Source organism: Anolis sagrei, chromosome 3 (genome assembly GCF_037176765.1).
Source record: "Anolis sagrei isolate rAnoSag1 chromosome 3, rAnoSag1.mat, whole genome shotgun sequence".
Lineage (NCBI taxonomy): Eukaryota > Metazoa > Chordata > Lepidosauria > Squamata > Dactyloidae > Anolis > Anolis sagrei.
Window position 1 is genome coordinate 227901808 of NC_090023.1, and position 21012 is coordinate 227922819.

Here is a 21012-nt window from a genome sequence, read left to right on the forward strand (position 1 = left end):
CTCATTACTCTAAGTTACCTTGGGAGTAATAAGGGCTATATTGTGTGATTCTGACTGCACAATAAAAATAAAAATAAGCTTATTGTGGTATAAAAATACAAAAGCATTATCTCTTATCTTACAAACTGTAATGAGGCTGGATGGCCATTTGTCAGGGGTGATTTGAATGCAATATTCCTGCTTCTTGGCAGGGGGTTGGACTGGATGGCCCATGAGGTGTCTTCCAACTCTTTGATTCTATGATTCTATGATTCTATGAGAATGAGAAGTCAATGTAAAGCTTTCTAGTGATGTAAAATTGTAATAAGGGAAAGTACATTTAATGAAACAGCCCCACTTTTCTACTGCAACGTGTTACTTTGGGAAATATCACAATGCTGTTCACAGCTGTTACGGTAAGGAGGGAATGTGTCCATGTTACTGGAGCACCCATGCTGTTATTGCCTTCCTCAGTCAAATTATGCACATTTGGAGAAGAAAGGGAAAATGTGTTCCTCTTTCTCAGATAACTAGGCTTAACATTGCCTATATTTTCATTTTATACTAATATGATTTCACTACTCCTCAGAGTTTGCCAGTCAGATTGCTAATGCTGGCTTAGATTTAGCTAACTGACACGACTAGTTAGTGTAGAATGTGGGTGAGAGGTAAACATTTGGATGAATACAGAAGCATATCTCCTGTGGAAAAATGACGTTGATCCACATTATGATGCAGCTCTGGGGCCCAACGCTGTACTTGCAAGAAAATAGGCACATGAATGAACACCACATTCTTCCCCTACCCTCTCACCAAAAGAATAAAACAGGAAGCCATTGTGATGTTTTGACATGGCCAAATATGATTGGCTAGGTTCTCCATCATCATATTCATTACTGGTCTTACTCAGGCAAAGAAGAGACCTTTAGAAGTAAATCAGCACATCTGTCTTGAGAAATTGGAAAGTGCATTCATCAGGATGGATTGCAAACTTCAAGAGAAACCACTGCTAATTCTTCTATGAAACCATATTATACAAACCTACCATCACATCATCTTCTAAGAGACATTGATAAGGCACTGTTTCTCACAATATTCAAATTCACAAGGATAAAGTAACTAAGCAGAAAACCTTGAAAAAAGTATTGAAACTAACAAATGGGCTTCTATCCATAGACAATCTACTAGAAAGTCCTTTTTGACTGACTGCTAAAGAATCTAAATCATATTATGAGACTTCTAATTTTCATGTCAGAGCATTGTGTATTTGTCTGGGTGTTTAACAATTATGCAGAAGAAAACCTATCACTTATTTTGATATATTTGATATAAGATCAGCAACTGCATTTATGTTGTGAAACCTTCTAACAGCAGAAGCAAGCAAAACCTGTGATAACGTATGTATTTGGCACTGTGTAACTAGCTTCGGCTGGTTCAACTGGAATGTGTTTACTTTTCTTTCAAAAGATAAAAATGAAAACAATATGAAAGAGGAGTTGCAATGTATGGCCCACTGATAAGAAAAAATGCCACTGTTCCAGTGCTCCCCTGTATTCAGCATGACTTATTTGCAAGTAAATGTATTTAGGTCTGAGATGTCAAAATAGATGTCATAATCATGTGGCAACATTACATAGGGGACTTGAATGGGCTTTTCCTCAAATGGATATGCAATACTGCAGGCTAATAAATCAATCTTTAATAATATCCAAATTTAATTTTAGAAGCAATTTTAGAAGCAAGGTGGGAGTGCTTTTCTAGTGCATCCATTAGCATTTTTCCTTGCTGCATGTTATTTAAGAATTTCACAGTCACTCAGACAACGAGGGATATTTAAAGGCATTAACACTGGCAATTTTCTCTAATTTCTTTTCCGCATAAATCTCCTTAAGTGTCTATGTCGTAACATTTTAGAAGACTAAAAACCTTGCATTCTGAGACTTTAATGGGGAAATGTTAACATGCATACAATCTTAACACTCCCAGTTGTTACCACACATTGAACATGACCTTAAAAGAAAATTATTTCATATCTGAAAAGTCATTTCAGAAGTTCTATGAACTGAGGGCTGGGATAACATTTAGATTTAACAGTCATGATTAGGTAGACTGCAAGGATCTGGTGCTTGCTCGTATCTCTTTCTATGAGAACACTTTGCATGACTGAGATTCATTTCATTATCTCTCTCCCTACCTCCATCCATGCAATGCCCCATGGAAATATTACCCTTTCTACCATGAAAACTGCTTGTGGAAAAAAAAAAGGTCTCCATGTTACATTTAAAACTCTGTTTATTTAAAGGAATACTGGGCACTTACAGTATTTAAATGTAGCAAGATCATTTAAGCCAGCAGTAGTTTTCTCCAGATGTTGTTGGACTAGTCATTATAACCAATAGTGAAGAATGTTAGGAGTTGCAGTTGAACAGTACCTGAATGGCTACGTACATGTCACCATGTGGTAAGCAGGCTGGCAGACCTGCATTCCTGACTGGCTTCTCTTTCCAGTTGGGAGCCATTTATTATGGAACAGGAGCAACATTGGTCTTTTGGAAAGATTGAGGTTCTGTCTACACTGCCATATAATTCAGTTTTGATCTCATCTTATCTGCTTTGAACTGGATGATATGGCAGTAAAAAGCAGAGAAGATGGGATGAGATAATGGATTATATGGCAATGTTGATCCAGCCTGAATTAGTTTGTGTCTACAATGTATAGTGGGAAGCAAGGTTAAAATACTAAAGGGGATATTCCCTGTATTTATGAGCTCAAAAATTTGAGAGAAAACAGACAAGTGGAAGTGGAGCTGGTAGAACAGCATGTGTCTTTTTCTCAGCTGTGTCACTGTGTCTGCATGTGAGGCTCAAGAGATGGAATAAGAAGAAACCTCGAGGAGAGGCGGGTAAGAACTATAACAACAACAACAGTAACAATAATGACAAAATTACCATCTGTCAGCTGCAAAAGGTCACCCTACTTGGATCTGCACACATTATTTGCTGATACATCACACAGTCCTAGATATTTGACATGTGATAGAATACAAAAGCCAGCATAATGATCTTGCTTGCTGTGTACTAATCTTGTTGTGTATACTGTATAATAATAACAAACCATAACTCAGTGTCCATATTTTCATACAAAATTCCCCAAGTTAAAAACATTAAGAATGCACTACTGCATCCAACCAAAAGACCAACCAGTCCAGTATCTTGTTCAGGGCATTCATAGAATCATAGAATCATAGAATCAAAGAGTTGGAAGAGACCTCATGGGCCATCCAGTCCAACCCCTGCCAAGAAGCAGGAATATTGCATTCAAATCACCCCTGACAAATGGCCATCCAGCCTTTGCTTAAAAGCTTCCAAAGAAGGAGCCTCCACCACACTCCGGGGCAGAGAGTTCCACTGCTGAACGGCTCTCACAGTCAGGAAGTTCTTCCTAATGTTCAGATGGAATCTCCTCTCTTGTAGTTTGAAGCCATTTTTCCACGTCCTAGTCTCCAAGGAAGCAGAAAACAAGCTTGCTCCCTCCTCCCTGTGGCTTCCTCTCACATATTTATACATGGCTATCATATCATTCAAATGTTAGTTTTTAACTATATCATCTAGAATTCCCCGATAACCATGGCCAGTGTGGGAGATTTGGGGATTTGCAATCTAGAACAGTAATGTTCCCAGCCTCTGGTAGTCAACCAAACATCTATAAGAGACCAAAAGCAGAGCATAAGTGTACATGACAGATTTTTGTTCATTTTCTCCAGGATCTATCTCTGATACTACAGGCGATGTCTAGCCACTACGACTAATAACCATCAGTTGCCTTAGACTCTATGAACGTTCTTGATACCATTCAATTTGTTAGCAACCCATCATAACGGCTGTCAGTTCTCAGGATTGTGGATGAATGGTCAAGGAACAACTGTGCTTTCCTGGGTCTCCAGGAAAGCAGTCTTGAAACGGCACAATGGGTATATGAATAGGGTCCCCTATAATATTACAATCTGGAGTCACCCAGTGAAGCTGAACAGTGCTTTATAAATACTGAGAGTTCCATGACTAACAGAAAGACAGGTAAATGGTTTTAATGAATTAATTTCATTATAAATTACACAAGAAAATGTATTTGAAATTGCATTGTTTGGATACAGTCCTACTCCTTATCTTTGGGAGTAAGTCATGAACATTATGGGATTTCTGAGTAAAATGCACATAAAATAAAACTGCATTCTAGCTATTTTCTGTCACGGCATTATATTACATCCATAAGAAGCAAACAAAAGCAAATTCAGTAATATGTGAAACTAGCTTCTTTTTCCAGCATCACGAAGGGAATTTTTAATTGATGATTTGATATTTAACAAGATGCAGAGACTTTGCACATGGTTAGTCAATAGTTCACTGCTTTACATAAATGCTTTACAAATGGTGACAGTAATTACAATTCCTGCAAATGGTTATTATCTGTCTCTTCTAAATTTTCCAGACTAAGTAGAAATTTCATGCATACTGAGTACATTTACACTCGCTCAATTCATTCTCCCCACAAAATGGCTTTATAAGGTAGGACTAATATTAATTCCAAACTACTATTTAAATATTATATGCATCAATTTATCATAAGTTAGATATTAAAGAAAGTGAGTCTGCACTGCAAGCATATTCAGTGTTTGCATAATCCTTCAGAGAAATTTATTGCATTTTAAAAAATTTGCATATTCCTTTGCAAATTTTGATTGGAAATAATCTGTGCAATGATGCTTTTTCAATGTGTGCACATATTTATCCATACTGTCTTTTAATGTTCCATCTTTGCCAATAAATATTTTTCTAGTTTATAGAATTTTTACACACTTTGCAAAATACACCATGATTTGCATTTGTAAAATAAATAAATAAATCATAGAATCATAGATTTGGAAGAGACCTTGTGGGCCATCTAGTCCAATCCCCCACCGAGAAGTAGGAAAATCACATTCAAAGCATCCTCAACAGATGTCAGTTTTCTTGTGTACCAACTCATTTTTTTAAATACTGAAAAATGGGCATGCTGAGCATGGTACCTGTCTTTAAAGGAAATAGTGTGGTTGTAACATTTAGGAAAATCACCCAGAATCTCTATTAACAAACTGATAATAATCCTTTTCATTCACAAATGAATTCAGATGACTCATCTTCAGAATCCAATATAGGATCTCCCAGAAGACATCTTGATTATGCATGCAAGAGCCAGAATTATGCCTCCATTAGAGAGACTGAAAGAGATATATATATATTAGGCTTGAGCGGTTTCGTTCGTTAATTTCATAATTCGTTATGAATTCATATTTAAATTAGCTTACGATCCAATATTGAGCCATGCAGGAATAGTGTGAGGAGTAAATTAGATTCGAAACAATTTTTTCAATTTATTTCGTAATTATTTTGTAATTATTTTGTAATTATTTCGTAATTATTTCGTAATTATTTTGTCATGTCTGGTGCAAGTTTTATAGTTGTTGTTTGTTTTATCACACCAACAGTCAACAACAGAGGGAGAGGGAAGCTTCAGAAGTTCCCCCTGTCCCATTTGGAGGTTTTTTTAGCATATTGCGCAATCGCGTCCACCATTAACGAATCGATTCGTAATTATACGAAATTTCGTATATTTCAAAAAATTTTAAAGGCAAATTTCAGAATTATTAAAAAAAATGAAACGCAAGGGCCCCCTAAAAACAAAACGAGTTTAGAACCAAATTTTTCCATGGTTACCCAAGCCTATATACACACACACGACACAGAGATCCAGCTAACTTACTAACTTTCAGAGTTTACATAAGCAAAAACAGTACATAAAATTCTTCAAGTCTACAAAAGATCTTTGTCAAATGGACCCATGGTCTAACTCAGAAAATGCCATTTTTATATGTCTGGCTCATTGCATTCAATGATAATTGACTATTGTACAAGGTTTTTTTTCATGAAGCAATAGCAAAATTGTTGTATTTGTTTGTGTACAGCTGACACTAGATGTAGGTGGATCCACTCCATGGAATGCATATGAAAGGGCTTTTTTTTCATCAGTGTATTAACTTATTTCAGTTTAACTGCATCTCACTTGTTAACTGAGCACTGGTAACGATGAAATATTTACTTATACATGTACTTTGAACAGCTAATATCTTTATGTGTCAGTTTTGGACAATAATTTGGTGGAAAATAGGCTACAATTTGTCTTTGGAAAAAATTTGAATGATTATTTTTAGCAAGTAAATGCAAATAATTACAAGAACAATGTAGGTATTTCCTATATGAGGAATAATACGATACTTACCTGATCACTGAAGCAACCTGAGCATAACTTCAAGTATAGATTTAAGGCCTCATTTCTTCAAAAATATATCCAATTCAGGAGTTCAATTCTTCTATTACCTGTATACTTCTAACTCTCCAATATATACTAGATCTATTTGTTTTTAAAAGCTATATCTAGCTTTTAAAAACAAATTCTCTTCCTGAGTAGAAAAACTGACCAGGTAATATTCACTTGTTTAAACAAAATACAAACCCATCTTTGATCAATAAAAATGTGCTATGCTCTCAGGAAGCACAACATCAGGAAGTGGGAATTTATTTACCTGAAATGAAAAACAGATTGTAGACTTCAGGGATATATCCATTTTGGAAGATGAACAAACTGTAGAGTTGACACTGGGCACTTGGGCATAAGAAAAAAGGATTTATCTTCAGTATCAGAATGTAATTCAATATTGGTGTCTTCCTTGCAGGGTTTTATGTCCCTGCTGGACTCCCATGTGGTTTTCATTTTATTAGCCAACAGGAGCAAATGCAGGAAACAGCAGCAAAATAGTTCAGGGGATTGGGACAAATGAACAGTGAAGTCACACCAATGACACAGTCCTCAAATCAATTACTTTGTTGCTGAATTTTGTAGGATTACACCCAAGGCCCAGAAGTAAAGCCTAACTGTTGTATGTTGACTTGGAAGTTTTAGTTACTTCGGAAGGTTTCATTTTCATACAAGGACTGGAGTCTTCATCAGTAAGCAGCTACTACCTAATTAGATTTGTCTGACAATTGCTAGGTTTTTTTTTTTAGTTTGGCCTCTTTCTCTCCTCTTTCCTAATGAAGATTGCTATCTCCTCTCATATTTCTACTTTACAATTCAGTTGATACTGAAAGCTCTACATATTGAAGCTTTACCTTGATTAACAACCAGCCTGGAAAATAGTTCTGAGCATCTGAAATATTGGTTGTCTCAATAAAATTGGGATTAGACAAGTGTAACTTCCAGTCTGCATATAGAAATGGCCTCAAGAGTTTATATGTGGCTTTTCCCTTAAGCTTCAGGTAGAACTTATCCAAAGTAGTAGAAAAGCACTCAGCTCTTGATGCTTTTATATTTAACAATTATTCCTGCACGTGGATTCATAATGTGTACATACAAACAGAAGCATATAATACTGAAAGTATAAATTGGATTTATTAACTGAAAATAGAAATATATCTTGCCAATAGTTGACAAGACTGACGAGATCATCTGAGCATCTATTTAGCAACTTCAAATCACTCATTTGTTCGAATGGTTTTTTAATCAGCAAACTAAACTTGGATTAGACAAACCTTCAAATACTGAATGACTTCAAATATGGAACTATCCCCTATAATATATGATATAAAGAAATCAGTAAAGGAATTGATCACTTCCCCTGGAAAAAAAGCCAATACAGTGCTACTGGCAACTACAAACTTTGCAAGGAAAAAGGGTGGGAAAAGAAAAAAGTTTGTCTCTTTCCAGTTCTGTAATAGGGCTGGTGGTTTTCATCTCAGTAAAGTAGTGGTTCTGTGTTTTAATATAAAACATTAAGGAGCTGACTAAAGTGTGAACTCTATCTCCAAAATAGCTTCAGAACAATGGACAGCTTTATGGAGTTTCACTGAAAGCCTAGAGTAGACTCATTGTCTTACTGAGATAGAAGATACCAGCTGCCACTGCAACCTTTTCTTTCAATAAAAAAGAAATACACTTTCCATGGTAATTTATTAACTTTATTTATACCCCGCTAACATCTCCCGAAGGACTCGATGCGGCTTACAAAAGGCCAAGGCCCTCAATAAAACAACAACATAACAAATACTCATAAAGCAAAAATAGACTCCTAAAGCAAAAATAGTTGTCTAGATGTTAAGCAACAGAAAAGTAAATAAATATTTCTTTTAAAAATGTCAAGAAATACTCGAATGACACAACAGTCCTAAGTGATGGATGATGGATGATCACCCACTGCTGACTTTCCTTGGTCAGGGCATGAAGCAGGGGACATTCCTTTCCATAAAGGATCCACTGGATCTCCAGCTTTTAATATCATTCCATTGAAATTAAATTCACCATACTGCTATTTTAGGTTTATCAACTTGTCCTTGAGTATTAAAGGAATTTTGGATTCACTGAATGCAAGGTTACTCCAATATGTACCCAGGAAACAGAGGGTCACTTGCCACACAGTATCACCATGTTGACAGCCATCTGATGAATTTAGGACTACACTGTAAGTTATTATTCAGAATAGTTCATTTAATTGCTACGAATAAATGCTGATCCAAACTGAAGGGTGTCCTTTCTCAATGGATTACCAGAATTTTCACCACAAGCTTTTTCTATGATAAATCCCTGATGGTGATCTCTTTCCAAGCAGAAAACAGGACCATTTTGATGAGACATTTGCAGAATAATTCATTGGACTTGAAGATAATTGATTTGTGCCAAGAGGGAGTTTGGCTGTTCACGGTTTGTTAAATTATTTTAATATTCAGTTTGAATTTCATATCTTTTACTTGCTGACCTCTATTAGATTTGTATGCCTCATTGGTACTGCTCCCTACTGTTGCCTACAGAGCTGTTTGAGAAAATTATTTTTCTTTGAAAATATATATAGACTAGCAGGGGGGATCTATTGCCCAGAACTAAAGAAGCATCTATTTTCAGAGTTTACAAACTGCTGTTTAAAAATATCAAAGCCATCTGTAGCCATATGAAAAGCAATGAACATTTCCTGCGGTGGTGAAATCTGTCCTTAGATTATTTAACAGTGTAATACCATAAATAGAAAAATGAAAAATAGCTTTCCTCTCCTGATGAACATATGGACACAGTCCATTTGCAGCACAAGTATACAGCCTTCATGTAGGTTTAGCTCAACAGTAAAGTTAGAAAAATGTTAAGAATTTGGGAATGGCAACTCCCAGAACCTCCAGCCATTAAAATCATGCTAGCTGAGGGATTCTGGGAAGGATAATAATTCAAAAAGAACTTTTTCCAAGCTCTGTTTAATAGTCATACATAAAGGAAGCCTGTGGTTAGTTCCAAGTAGAAGTGTGTTGCATTGAGCAAAGAGAGGGGATTTGATGAATATCAATAAAGGTTGCAGAGAAGTCTCACTCCACTTTTAAGGTTCCATTGCACAGCCTATCAACTTGCCTGCACATAACTATCAACAGACAGGGGGAAATGCATCCATCTGCTATGCTGAATGCACAGGTGCAACCTTAGCATTAGCAACATTGAATAAGAGACTTCCCTAAAGGAAGGAATGGGCTGAAAGGAACTTATGTTTCAAATAGATGTATTTGGGTTAAAATCACTTTTGTTTTATTTTAAGATGAAACTTAAATTTAAATCCATCACCATTATGCATCTTTGCCAGTGCTTTGGGGCTCTAGAAAGGAGAAGCTTTCACAACCTTTTCAAGAAACAGATACAATGATTGACAGGGCCGGATGAATCACTTCTTTGGTGGATTCAGAGGCAAAGGCTGATGTAGGTATGGGTAAATTCTGGAGATGGGGTAGTAAACCTGGCTGCATCCTGCTGCTGGTGTATTACAGAATTCCTCTGAAAACAAGGTGTATAGAGAACACATACTTGTTTTAGATTCTGCTCTAAAACAATGTGTGAGGTTCCCATGTGCCTTGTTTTCAAATACATTTCTAGTTATGCTGCCAAACTTTGGCACTCTAGGGAAACCTTTGGTGGTGACAAGGGCAGCTGGTGATGGCAAGAAAAAATATCTGGGGATCAGGTATGGGCAAACTTTGGCCCTCCAAGAGTTTTGGACTTCAACTCCCACAATTTCTAACATCCGGTATCTGGCTGGGATTTCTGGGAGCTGAAGTCCAAAACACCTGGAGGGTCGAAGTTTACCCATGCCTGCTCTTCATGTTATCCACCATGACAGTGATGGAAAACTCAGGTCCACTTCAAATTACTCTGTGCAGGATACTCTAACCGTGGTTTTTTGTGACTGCTTGCATTATAAAACCTTTTGTTATTTATGTATGTCTTTAAACTTTTTCCAATTTATGGAAACCCTAGAACAAATCAATTACGTAGTTTTCTGGGACTGAGAGTGATTCACTCAAGGCTGCACAGTGGTTTTCATGGATGAGTGAGGAATCTAACCCTGGTCACCAGAATTATAGTCCAATGCTGAAACCAGTACAATCCACACTGTCTTACACTATAACACCTACAGCAGTGAATAAAGACTGGGCTCTTGGAAAATATGTCCTAGTTGGTAAATCATATCTGCACAGTGAAGAAATATAGTGCATTGGTGAAGTGACATCTTGGTATCAATAGCAACACTTCCTCCTGTATCTCTGAATGTGTTCCTGTTTCTAAGCAGACTGATGTATGCCTCTCTTACCTCTTATCTTCCTATGATGGGTGGAAATTTTTATTTTGTCTAACCAAAGAAAGACTGATCATGGTTCATCAACTCTAGGAATCTTCTTAGCATATTCTGAGTATTACAAGTATGCTGATATGTGTAACAATATTGTAGGTAATGGCTAGTTTGCATAGCCCTTCTCTTCCATTTATGGGACAGGCAATAACAACAATATGGCTAGTGTGATAACAGTCTGGATTGGAAATGAAATTCTTCAATGTGCTATCCATTTATGTGACTAGAGAGCCATGCATATTGATACTGTCCAGCATATGTCAGTGTGGAAACTCTGTAAGATGTAGTCCAAAAAGTAACTTCTATGAGCTCTTATTGAGACCTTGTGATTGTTAACTAGCAAGATCTGAAATGGCATTGTATTTGCAGTCATTTGAACATGGGTATAACTTTCTACACAATCCTGGACTGCCTTCTACTACACAGCAAGTTATTTTAATCCAGACCATAGCTCTGGAAGCAAGTTTTTTAAAAAGTAAGAAAGGGGGGTGGTTATTTACATACTTTCTACATAATCCACACGGGGGCAAGGCCAGCATGGCCAGTCTAGTATCCTATTGATATATTATGCTCCACCGGTCATGTTGTGGGATTTTTCATTTCCATTCCTCTTCATTTATGTTCCAATCTCCCATACCCAGTCAGTTAAGCTGTCTGCTTTCCCATAAACAGTGCCAAAAGTAAACCCATTCTGCTGATAATTGCACTTGATTAATCTGTAGTTAGTGGGATGGTAATCCTTCCATTCAACAATCTAAGATGCCAAATAAGGGGCTAAGGGGAAAGTTTTAAATTAAAGTAGGGCATTAAGTTCTTTCTGAACGGAATGAACAATTGACAGTGGCATGACACTGAAATAATTTGTAAGGATTCTAAAGACAGAGTCAGAAACAAACACCTTATTAAACACAGAAACAAAAAGACCTGTGTTTCCAGAACAATGTGAGATATGTAGAATTCTAATGATAGAAGTCAGGGAAAATGTAAGAGCATTCAATGATATGCTAATCTGCAAGGAAGCTGGAGACCTACAGAGATGAGGGCCCATTACCTATGGCATGCTTTTAACAGATGTTCTCCTCCTTGAATATTGATGAAATAATCATTACCAAAGAAGAAGAAAAATTAGCAGCTGTACAATTACATATTTAGATACATACATGCCTTAGCACAACTTAAGAACATGGCACATGGGACTGAAGACTAATTAAGGTGACAATTTATACGGTATATTGCTGTTGAGTGGATGCATAGAAGTGTTAGCTGGTAAGAGCATAATGAGGCTTAAAAGGTTCATGGTACAAAGAGGGAGAGAGATAAATAGACATAGACCTAATAATAGCATTTGTGAACAACGAAAGAAATACAATAATTTTCTACAGTTGTTGATATGTAATATACATTAGGCAAGGAGATGTCAACCTCCCCCCCCCTTCTGCCCCAAATAAAGTACTCCTGTACATTTTTGCTTAATAATATTGTAGACCAATAGGCTACAATATTGTGTGATTCTGGCAGTTGCAATCCAAAAAAAGGACGCCCTTGTTTTAAAAAATATATTAATGAAGAACCTATTCCCCAAACATGGATCTATATGTAAACCACTCAGAACCACCAGGGTACAAGCCATAGCTACTAATTGGGAATCTTCGCAAAAACAGAAATAATATTTTAGAGGGGAAAATTTGGATAGCTACTTTAAAGTTTGGGACCCAGATCAGATTCAGGGCCAGGATTTCTGCATAAGCTATTCTTGCCATGGGGTTCACATGTGCTCCATTAATTTAAAGCCTGGCATTCCAGAGTTGTACTCTAGAACTCAAGCTGCTGTATCCTGCTAGCTTTTAAGGACATTTGCCGTTAGAAGCATCATGACTTGTGTTGAATCTGGCAATGCCTGGTAAGGGACGGGGAACTCCTTGCCCCATATTGCCCAACTTACCCTTAATTCCATCACATGGGGGGGGGGCATGAACTGCCTGGATCCCCTCCCCATTGTTGCTAATGCAACACAGGAAGCCTCCCATCTGATGAATCATAGAATCATAGAATCAAAGAGTTGGAAGAGACCTCATGGGCCATCCAGTCCAACCCCCTGCCAAGAAGCAGGAATATTGCATTCAAATCACCCCTGACAGATGGCCATCCAGCCTCTGTTTAAAAGCTTCCAAAGATGGAGCCTACACCACACTCCGGGGCAGAGAGTTCCACTGCTGAACAGCTCTCACAGTCAGGAATTTCTTCCTTATGTTCAGATGGAATCTCCTCTCTTGTAGTTTGAAGCCATTGTTCCGCGTCCTAGTCTCCAGGGAAGCAGAAAACAAGCTTGCTCCCTCCTCCCTGTGGCTTCCTCTCAAATATTTATACATGGCTATCATATCCCCCTTTTATGAGGTCATAAAAAGCATGCCAGACCTACCCTTCAAAATAAATAACTTTCATTCAATGCTTTCCCAGCTATAACAATACATATAAACAGAAAAAGGGAGATCACTGATAGAGAAAGGAAGGGAAAATCTGGACCAAAAAAGCAAAAACAAAAACTGCTATAGTAAATAGGAAATGCCCCTTACCAAGAGACAATTGCACTACTATGAGCACCATCACACCTATGTTTTTGGGGTGACGGATGTGTGCTTCCATGTCAATGTGTTGTTGAATTTGCAATAGGTTTCTGTTCCAACTTAAAACAGTTATCCAAGGTGTTGAAACCTAACCTGCTCAAATATATTCTGCAATTTTAAGGAGTTCCCTTACAATTGGGACTAAAATCCAGAATGTATTATCATTCTACCAGCTGCGTAATATCACTGCTTTTGGGGAAAGGGTCTATAAAATCTAAAGGGTGGCATGTTTCACACCTGTAGCAGACCTGTTTATGAAATAGTTTAATTACTTTTGGCTCAACAGTACCATTAATTATGAAACTTTTAAATGTCTACTTATTACACAGAAATGCTGAGAAATCCCCAAAGAGCTAAAATGTGTTTCACTCAACTGTATAGATTCAACTGAATATCCCTGTGTGAGTCTGCAGTTGTAATTAAATATATTTTGCATAAATATCTAAATGGTGGTTTTAGAGCTAATGATTGCTTTTGCTATAAACGGCTTATTGGCAATTATAGTAAACAAAACACTGGCTTTTAAAAACATCTTAATGGAGGAGATTAAAGAAACATAATGAAATGCATTTATAATAGCTTTAGATACATTGTTTTAAGGAAAATGCTTGGTAGGTGCATATTAACAGAAAAGAATGTGCCTATTCGAATTTGATACCAGTTAAACAGGATGCGGCTATCAATGAACTCAACCTTCTATTCTCATTAAGAAACATGAAAGTACCATCCTTTAGAATGGATGCCATGCGTGCCTTACCCTATAGTTCTACATCACTACAATACTATTAAAAAAAAACCATGGAGAGGCTACTCCACGAGCAGTGGTTCTCAACCTGTGGAGAAGAAACCACCTATAGTGGTAGTTCTCAACCTGTGGGTCCCCAGATGTTTTGGCTTTCAACTCCCAGAAATCCTACCAGCTGGTAAACTGGCTGGGATTTCTGGGAGTTGTAGCCCAAAACACATGGGAACCCACAGGTTGAGAACTACCACTATAGGTGGTTTGTTCTTCACTGTATAGTGAAGGCACAGTGGAAGTTACAAAAATCAAAGTCCAAAACATATGGAAGACTGAAAGTTGACAACTGATGATCTGAACATGGTTGTTTCCAATAATGTTGGTTTGTTCCAGTGGAATGGAAACTAGGACCAGTACAATTTTCCCTTACCGTATTTCAACAGTTCCTTGTATGTTTCTTACATCTCAAGAAGCCTGGAGGAAAATTTGGGGCCACATAGTAAACTACTGTGGGCGTGAGTGGGGAGGTTGGAAGGTTAAAATCATTTGCTTACACTTATTCAGCTATTTATTAAGTTTATGCTTGTGGATCACACTAAATACACTTGTTCTTACTACATCCTGGAGGGCCCAGGTGCACCCACATCTGGAAAATAACAAAGAAATAACTAGTTGACTGCACTAGAGATGTGACAAATGTCCCACCACATGGACATAGACCATGATTGTAAGATATCTAGTTTAGGAAAGTTTAGGATAGTTGTGTAATTGTTACTGCCTATCTTTAACTAGATATCAGAATAGCATATTTGCCTGGCTTTATTTTAAGGGTTTTTTTCTTGATATGTGTATGTGTACTAGTATTAAAACATGTACTCTACTAGCCCCATCCTTTTTCTTACACACAAACATACATACACATTAGTAGTGGTATTGCCATATAGATCTAAATTATGGACTACAAAGTAAACAAAATGGGTAATTATAAAATCAGAGGACAAGCAACCATCAACATATCAGGAAATAACTGACATTAAGCAAAGTAATAAAATATGCACATGTTCCAGAAAAGAAAAAACTTACCTAGGACACCATAACTTATCACAAACTTACTACTGAATATGAATATTTACATTCCTTCAGTATGTTCAGCTGCATAATAGTGAACCTTTCATTGCTTTGTTGTGCTCAGAAGAGATGTTCCTTGTCCAATATTAAATCTACTCAAAATGTTCTAGTTGCTTGACCTTGTTTCCTTATGCCTGGACCCCACTGAACCTTACAATGATTGCGCATATTTTTTTTCTTATACTATATTAAATCATTCAAAAGAGCCTAATCTGAATATAATGTAAATATAATGTTAATCTCAACTAGAACAAACACATGTAGTCAGCAGAAAGAGTGCTGCATTAATTCATTGGTTGAATAGTTATGTTCTCATTTGGGAATAACTACTGGATTGCTGCTAGAGGTGAGAAACAAAAACTCCAAGATATTGTTTGACTCCAGTTTCAATCAACTCTAGCAGGTATGTGAGGAACACTAGAAACTGCAGTCCACAACATCTGGAAAGACATCTATAGTAAAATTAAAGATATCTGAGGCAGGGGGGAACAATGAATCCCACCGCTGCCACCAGTATAGTAAAAATTAGCTGCAGACCATAGGTTAAGTAAATCAATGACCGATGTTATTGGTAGTATTAGCTGCCACCACCTCAGCTTTATTGGTCTGAGGAACCAAAGGTGTGAATGTGTTGTAGGTAAAGGTGTGTTTGCCCTGGGTATCTTCTATTACTCCTTAACTGGCTGACTGGACTTTAAAAGTACTTGACAGACTGAGGCTTACACCAGCTAAAAGTGAACTAGAAAAAGTTTATTGAGCTTTAAACAAACATCTACTCATAGAATGAGCGGTACAGAAGCGTAATTCAGTTGCAGAGACTTAGTTAGATTAAACAGTTAGTTCTACTGACCATAAAGCTTTTAAAACTGTGAGTTTCCTTAAACACACTGTTCTATCCTTAGAAACAGTATCTCTTAGAGAACAGACTCCTGTCTGTCTCACACACAGGGCAATAAGATATCTTAAACTTCTCCTAAGTTTAATAAGACAAATCTCTCTTTTACTGGTCCTCTCAACACAGTAAAACCCTAGCCTTTGTCTCAACCTTATTCCCTAACCTTAAGGCTCACTTTAAAAACTCTTCTTCCCTGTCAGAACTCTATCTAGCTTCCTCTCCTAAAAATTCTCTCCTTCTGTGTCTGATGTCAAGACATTTCTCTCTCCTGTCAAAAACTGACAGCCACTTTCCCTCTCTCAACCGACTCCTCCCCTAATTGCTCTACCCAATCAGGAGTCGGCTTGACTCCTCCTCCTGCTGCTGCCTGTCTTTCCAGATGAAAGCTACTGATATTCAGGCTTCGGCCTGGTCGCCTAAAAGGTAGATTTCACTACAACATCACTCCCTGATTTATGCCAATCACTCCCTGATTTATGCCAATGTATCCTCTGAACACAGTGATTATGCTTATCTAATTGCCACTTTTCTCTTCCTCTTAATGCATATTCACACATTCCAATACTTGCTCACTATTTAGTTATCATCAAAACAATTTATTCATGTCATTAGCTATGAAGGTGGGGAAAAGCTTCTCTTCCCTGCCATGTTCTTTTTGATGATTTACATATATTGAAGCCACAGTGGCTAAAGCTCTTGTGATGTTACCCCATTCTTACACAGAATATGCAGTATCAGCTATAACTTCTAGTACCAGAGGGACTATGGAGAAAGTGGTGAGGAGATGAAGCACTTTGGAAAACAGAAGTCATAATCACTAAGGTGGGATGTTCTTCCAGCTCAATAAACTATCATTCACTAAACTATTGCAGTTCAAGACAAATAGCTTCAAGTTAAAAGCTGAAAGTGTCTTCTTTGATACAGCCCTGCTGGATGCTTCTAAAAAGGCACAAAGGGGGACCTACAATTGAACAAGTGATTAGACAGTTGGCCCTCCACTTTCTCAGAAATTAGAGGGAAATGGCACATTTTAAAATGCTTGTTTTTAATCTGAGGAAACACCACTCTAGAAATCTATATGACTGTATAGTCAACTTCTGCCATAGGTTGACCATATAATCATAGTGGTGAACCTGCAAATGCCTAGAGAAATGTTCTTTTTAGGAATCACTAGGTCCTCTGGAGTGACTCCAGACTGACTTTATGGTCAACTTCTAGTGGAAGATGACCATAAAGTAACACTGAAGGATTTAGAGGGCTACCAGAAATTTAGAGGGCTAACTGAACAAGCATGTTGTTTTTTTTAAAAGAGGCAAACTCTGTGTTTGGGAAATGTACATTTTGACAATTTGGTACCACTTTAAATAGATCCAAAGTTTACAGCATTATACACACAGACACAAAATGAAATTGTTGAAATTTTGAAAAATCATATCACTGTTAAAACTAAGGAACCCTTTAATTGGATTACTCCCACTTTTTCTCTTAATTGCATTGAGATATGCAAAACAGATTTACAGCCAGAGGCCTAAACACATAACAGTACTTTAAAGTTAATTACAAAATACCATTATAATTTTCTCAAGATGGAATTTTTGCTCTTAATGATACAAATCCAAAGCATTCACTACAATATATTTGGTCTACATTTTTAGTAGACATGGTTTGTACTGAATCACTGCACTGTTAGTTATGAAACATAATTATTTAGCTTCTCCAGCCCTTCCCACATCCACGGCAGCATCAGGGGGTGGGTGGAATGTAGATTTCCTATGCTGTGCTTATGCTGATAAGCTTCTCTATTAGCCAAGTTTTAAAAGCATTTCATTTTACACTGCTGAATGTTGAAATGACAATAGAGTCATGGAACATTCTGGCAAAGCATAGTACATAAATAATGCAATAGTCAATTAAAACATATTTAGTAGCACCTGGGCGCTGTTTAATTTATACACAGTTGCAGTGAAAACATGCTATATAAATCACTTAAAATGTAAAATCTTGGTTGAATGTAGCATGGAAATGACATACAGTATTGGTCAGAATAAACACGAACAAAGGAAAAAAATTGAATAAGGAATTTTTGATTTAAATACATATTTGCTTTTCCCAAGTTAAGTACAGAACATAAAAAAAACAAACTAGTAATTATTCCCAGGCAAAGATATAATACTTAAAACAAAAACAAAAAAACATGCAACTGAGATTTTAAAATAAAAATCATAAGTGAATGACGAAACTTGGGTTTGAGCATTGTATATACAGATTCCTACTATGTCCAGAAAAGCAATACTATGTGGTGGATCAAGTGTGATCTGTGGACCCCGATGTTCATGCAATCAATTGTATGATAGTGATCCCAGACATCTCTTATATCCTCTTCCTTACTCAAAAGGAATGGGGAGGGGAAATCTATTTATCACCTCAGAAACTCTCCAGGAGTGGAAATTTAGCTTCTAATCAAAACCATGAGAAAACATCAAATCGTATTTCTGTGTTTGTGTGTGCTTATTTTTAGCATTTGGAAGATATATATACTCTACTATGGGTCTTAAGAAATTGAAAACCATCATTTGGATCTATCCGTGTTGCCCATCTTTATACTGGGAAGCAGGATAGATAGATAGATAGATAGATAGATAGATAGATAGATAGATAGATAGATAGATGATAGATAGATGATAGATAGATGATAGATAGATAGATAGATAGATAGATAGATAGATAGATAGATAGAGTTGTTAAGCAACAATGTCATTAAATACTTAAGTCATAATAACTGTGCCCAGACATGGTTTAGAGCAGTGGTCCCCAGATGTTTTGGCCTACAACTTCCAGAAATCCCAGTTAGTTCACCAGTTTAACACCTGGGGACCCACAGGTTGAGAACCACTGATTTAGAGCAACCTAAATGAGTCTAATGTGGGCTGATGTATAGTATTTTCTTCATTTAACTAAAAAATAAATAAGAGTTAAGCCTCCACTTTTAGTTAGCAAAAGTTTTCCGTTTTGTCAAAAGCAGGGATCATGATTTAATCCTAAGTACTGCGAGTTTCAACAAACCAACATCCCAACACATGGTTGGACATTAACTTGCTTGGAAACATTTATAATTTTCTTGCCAATGTAGCCATTGAGACAACAAATCAAAGCAGCCCCCTTCCCAAACAGTTTTGGCATGGCCAGTGAGATTAAAATGCAGTTATTATAAACCCATATCACCCCACACTTTCAACAAAATAGCAAGTTGTAATGAAGTAAATTCAGAAGCCAAAGTTCTGAACTCCTGTTTTTCATGGGAAAAGAATGAAGGTGACATGTCCATCAAGAGGATTCTAGACTTTCCAATGAAACACTAAACCATGGCTATTTTTTTGAAATCAAAATATGGCCAATTTTGTAGACAAACACAGCACTCAGGAATTTCTTAAGCAATTATATGCAAAATAAGTAATCCTACCTTTCGTGTAGGTTTTGTCACCTGACCCTTGACATCCATCTTCATCATCACAGTCTCCGCTTGATTCCACCCCTTCATTCATTCCTTTTCCACTGCCACCTTCCCTGGTGCTCCATCTTTCTGATTTTAAATGTGTCCTCTCAGTTGCCAGCTATGTGTAAAAAGATACATAATAACATGTTGATAATGGTGTAATGATTTTTTACCATTCAAATTGTGAAGAATGAAAATAAGACTAATAGATTCATGATGTCATTGTATTGTATGGTGGTTACAAGCCATTGGCATATCAATGCTACTGATGCAGTAAACCCACTCTAGTCAGGACACAAAAAAGATTGAGGTCAAAGTCTTGTAAATTTCTGTTATTCCATCAGGAACAGTATAAAATCCCTGAATGGGAAATGTCCAATAACTGAGGACAAGAAATTTTAGTTTCCTGGATGCAAATCTAGAGCTGGAAAATCTCATCTTTCTTCCTGTCTTGCCAGCACCAATCTTTTTGCTTGATCTTCTCTTTCACCTGTACCTGTCTACTTGCTGGATATACTGAATGTTGAATCAATATACTTCTTTTGGGGTATTAGACCCTATGGGTTATTTATTTATACTTTCAGAACCCAGCAAGTGTGTTGATCAGATTTCACACAATGGTAACCAAAATTCAGCAGGAAAACCCTAGAAATAAAGCTAGCTGTGATTGTGACTCCTTTCACAGGGAACCTTTACATCATTCTGAATCACCAACAGAAGGGCAAAGAAAAGATCAATATGTATTGATCTGTTCTGAATAATTGAATGAATCTGGATTTAAAGCCCTGAGGTTCTGGCACCAGTATTAAGGAAGGATTCAGAACAAAAGACTGATAGCCAGGAAGCATTGCTTGTTCCTGATATATCTATATCTATATTGCTGGTTGGATAGGCTGGACTGTAGCATGGTTGTATGACTGGAAGAGGAGAAAGAACAAAGACTGAATGGCTCTTGGGAAACTGGTGGGGTGATAGGACACTATGTTCCATTTATCCCTTTTTTACCGTTTCCAGCCAACACTTTAAGGATAAAATAAATGTTTTGGAGTAAATGAACTAAAGTGAAATGTAATCTTTGGGAAGTTGCCATAACAGCATGCGAAAATTAGAGCCAAATTCTCTGTGGAGCCCTAGCCAGATTGGCCAATTGTCAGGAATTCTGTGAGCTGGAGTACAAAACTGAAGGAGGAACAATGATTGGGAACTACCGAAGTCATATCTGGGGCACACTAGATACAAAATTGTGTGGATTTTGTATATATACATCATTATTAGATAGATAAACAAAAATAATAATAATTGAAGGGATGAAAGCAGGAACACTTGCATGGTTTTAATTCTAAAGACAGTTTAATTTTAATATAACTTTCTGATTGCTTTCATCATATGTAATTTTATTTAAATCTCTT

The 21012-nt window shown here is 36.9% G+C and overlaps 1 protein-coding gene across 2 annotated transcripts in view; it reads right to left on the reverse strand.

Moving 5' to 3' along the window:
* Positions 1–21012, reverse strand: part of LOC132770706 (glypican-5-like) — a 445124-nt gene that overhangs the window by 85186 nt on the left and 338926 nt on the right. For both annotated transcript variants that reach the window (XM_060767937.2, XM_060767938.2), the window contains one exon: positions 19571–19721. In XM_060767937.2, coding sequence (XP_060623920.2) covers positions 19571–19721 — 151 coding nt within the window. The remainder of the gene's footprint in view (positions 1–19570; positions 19722–21012) is intronic.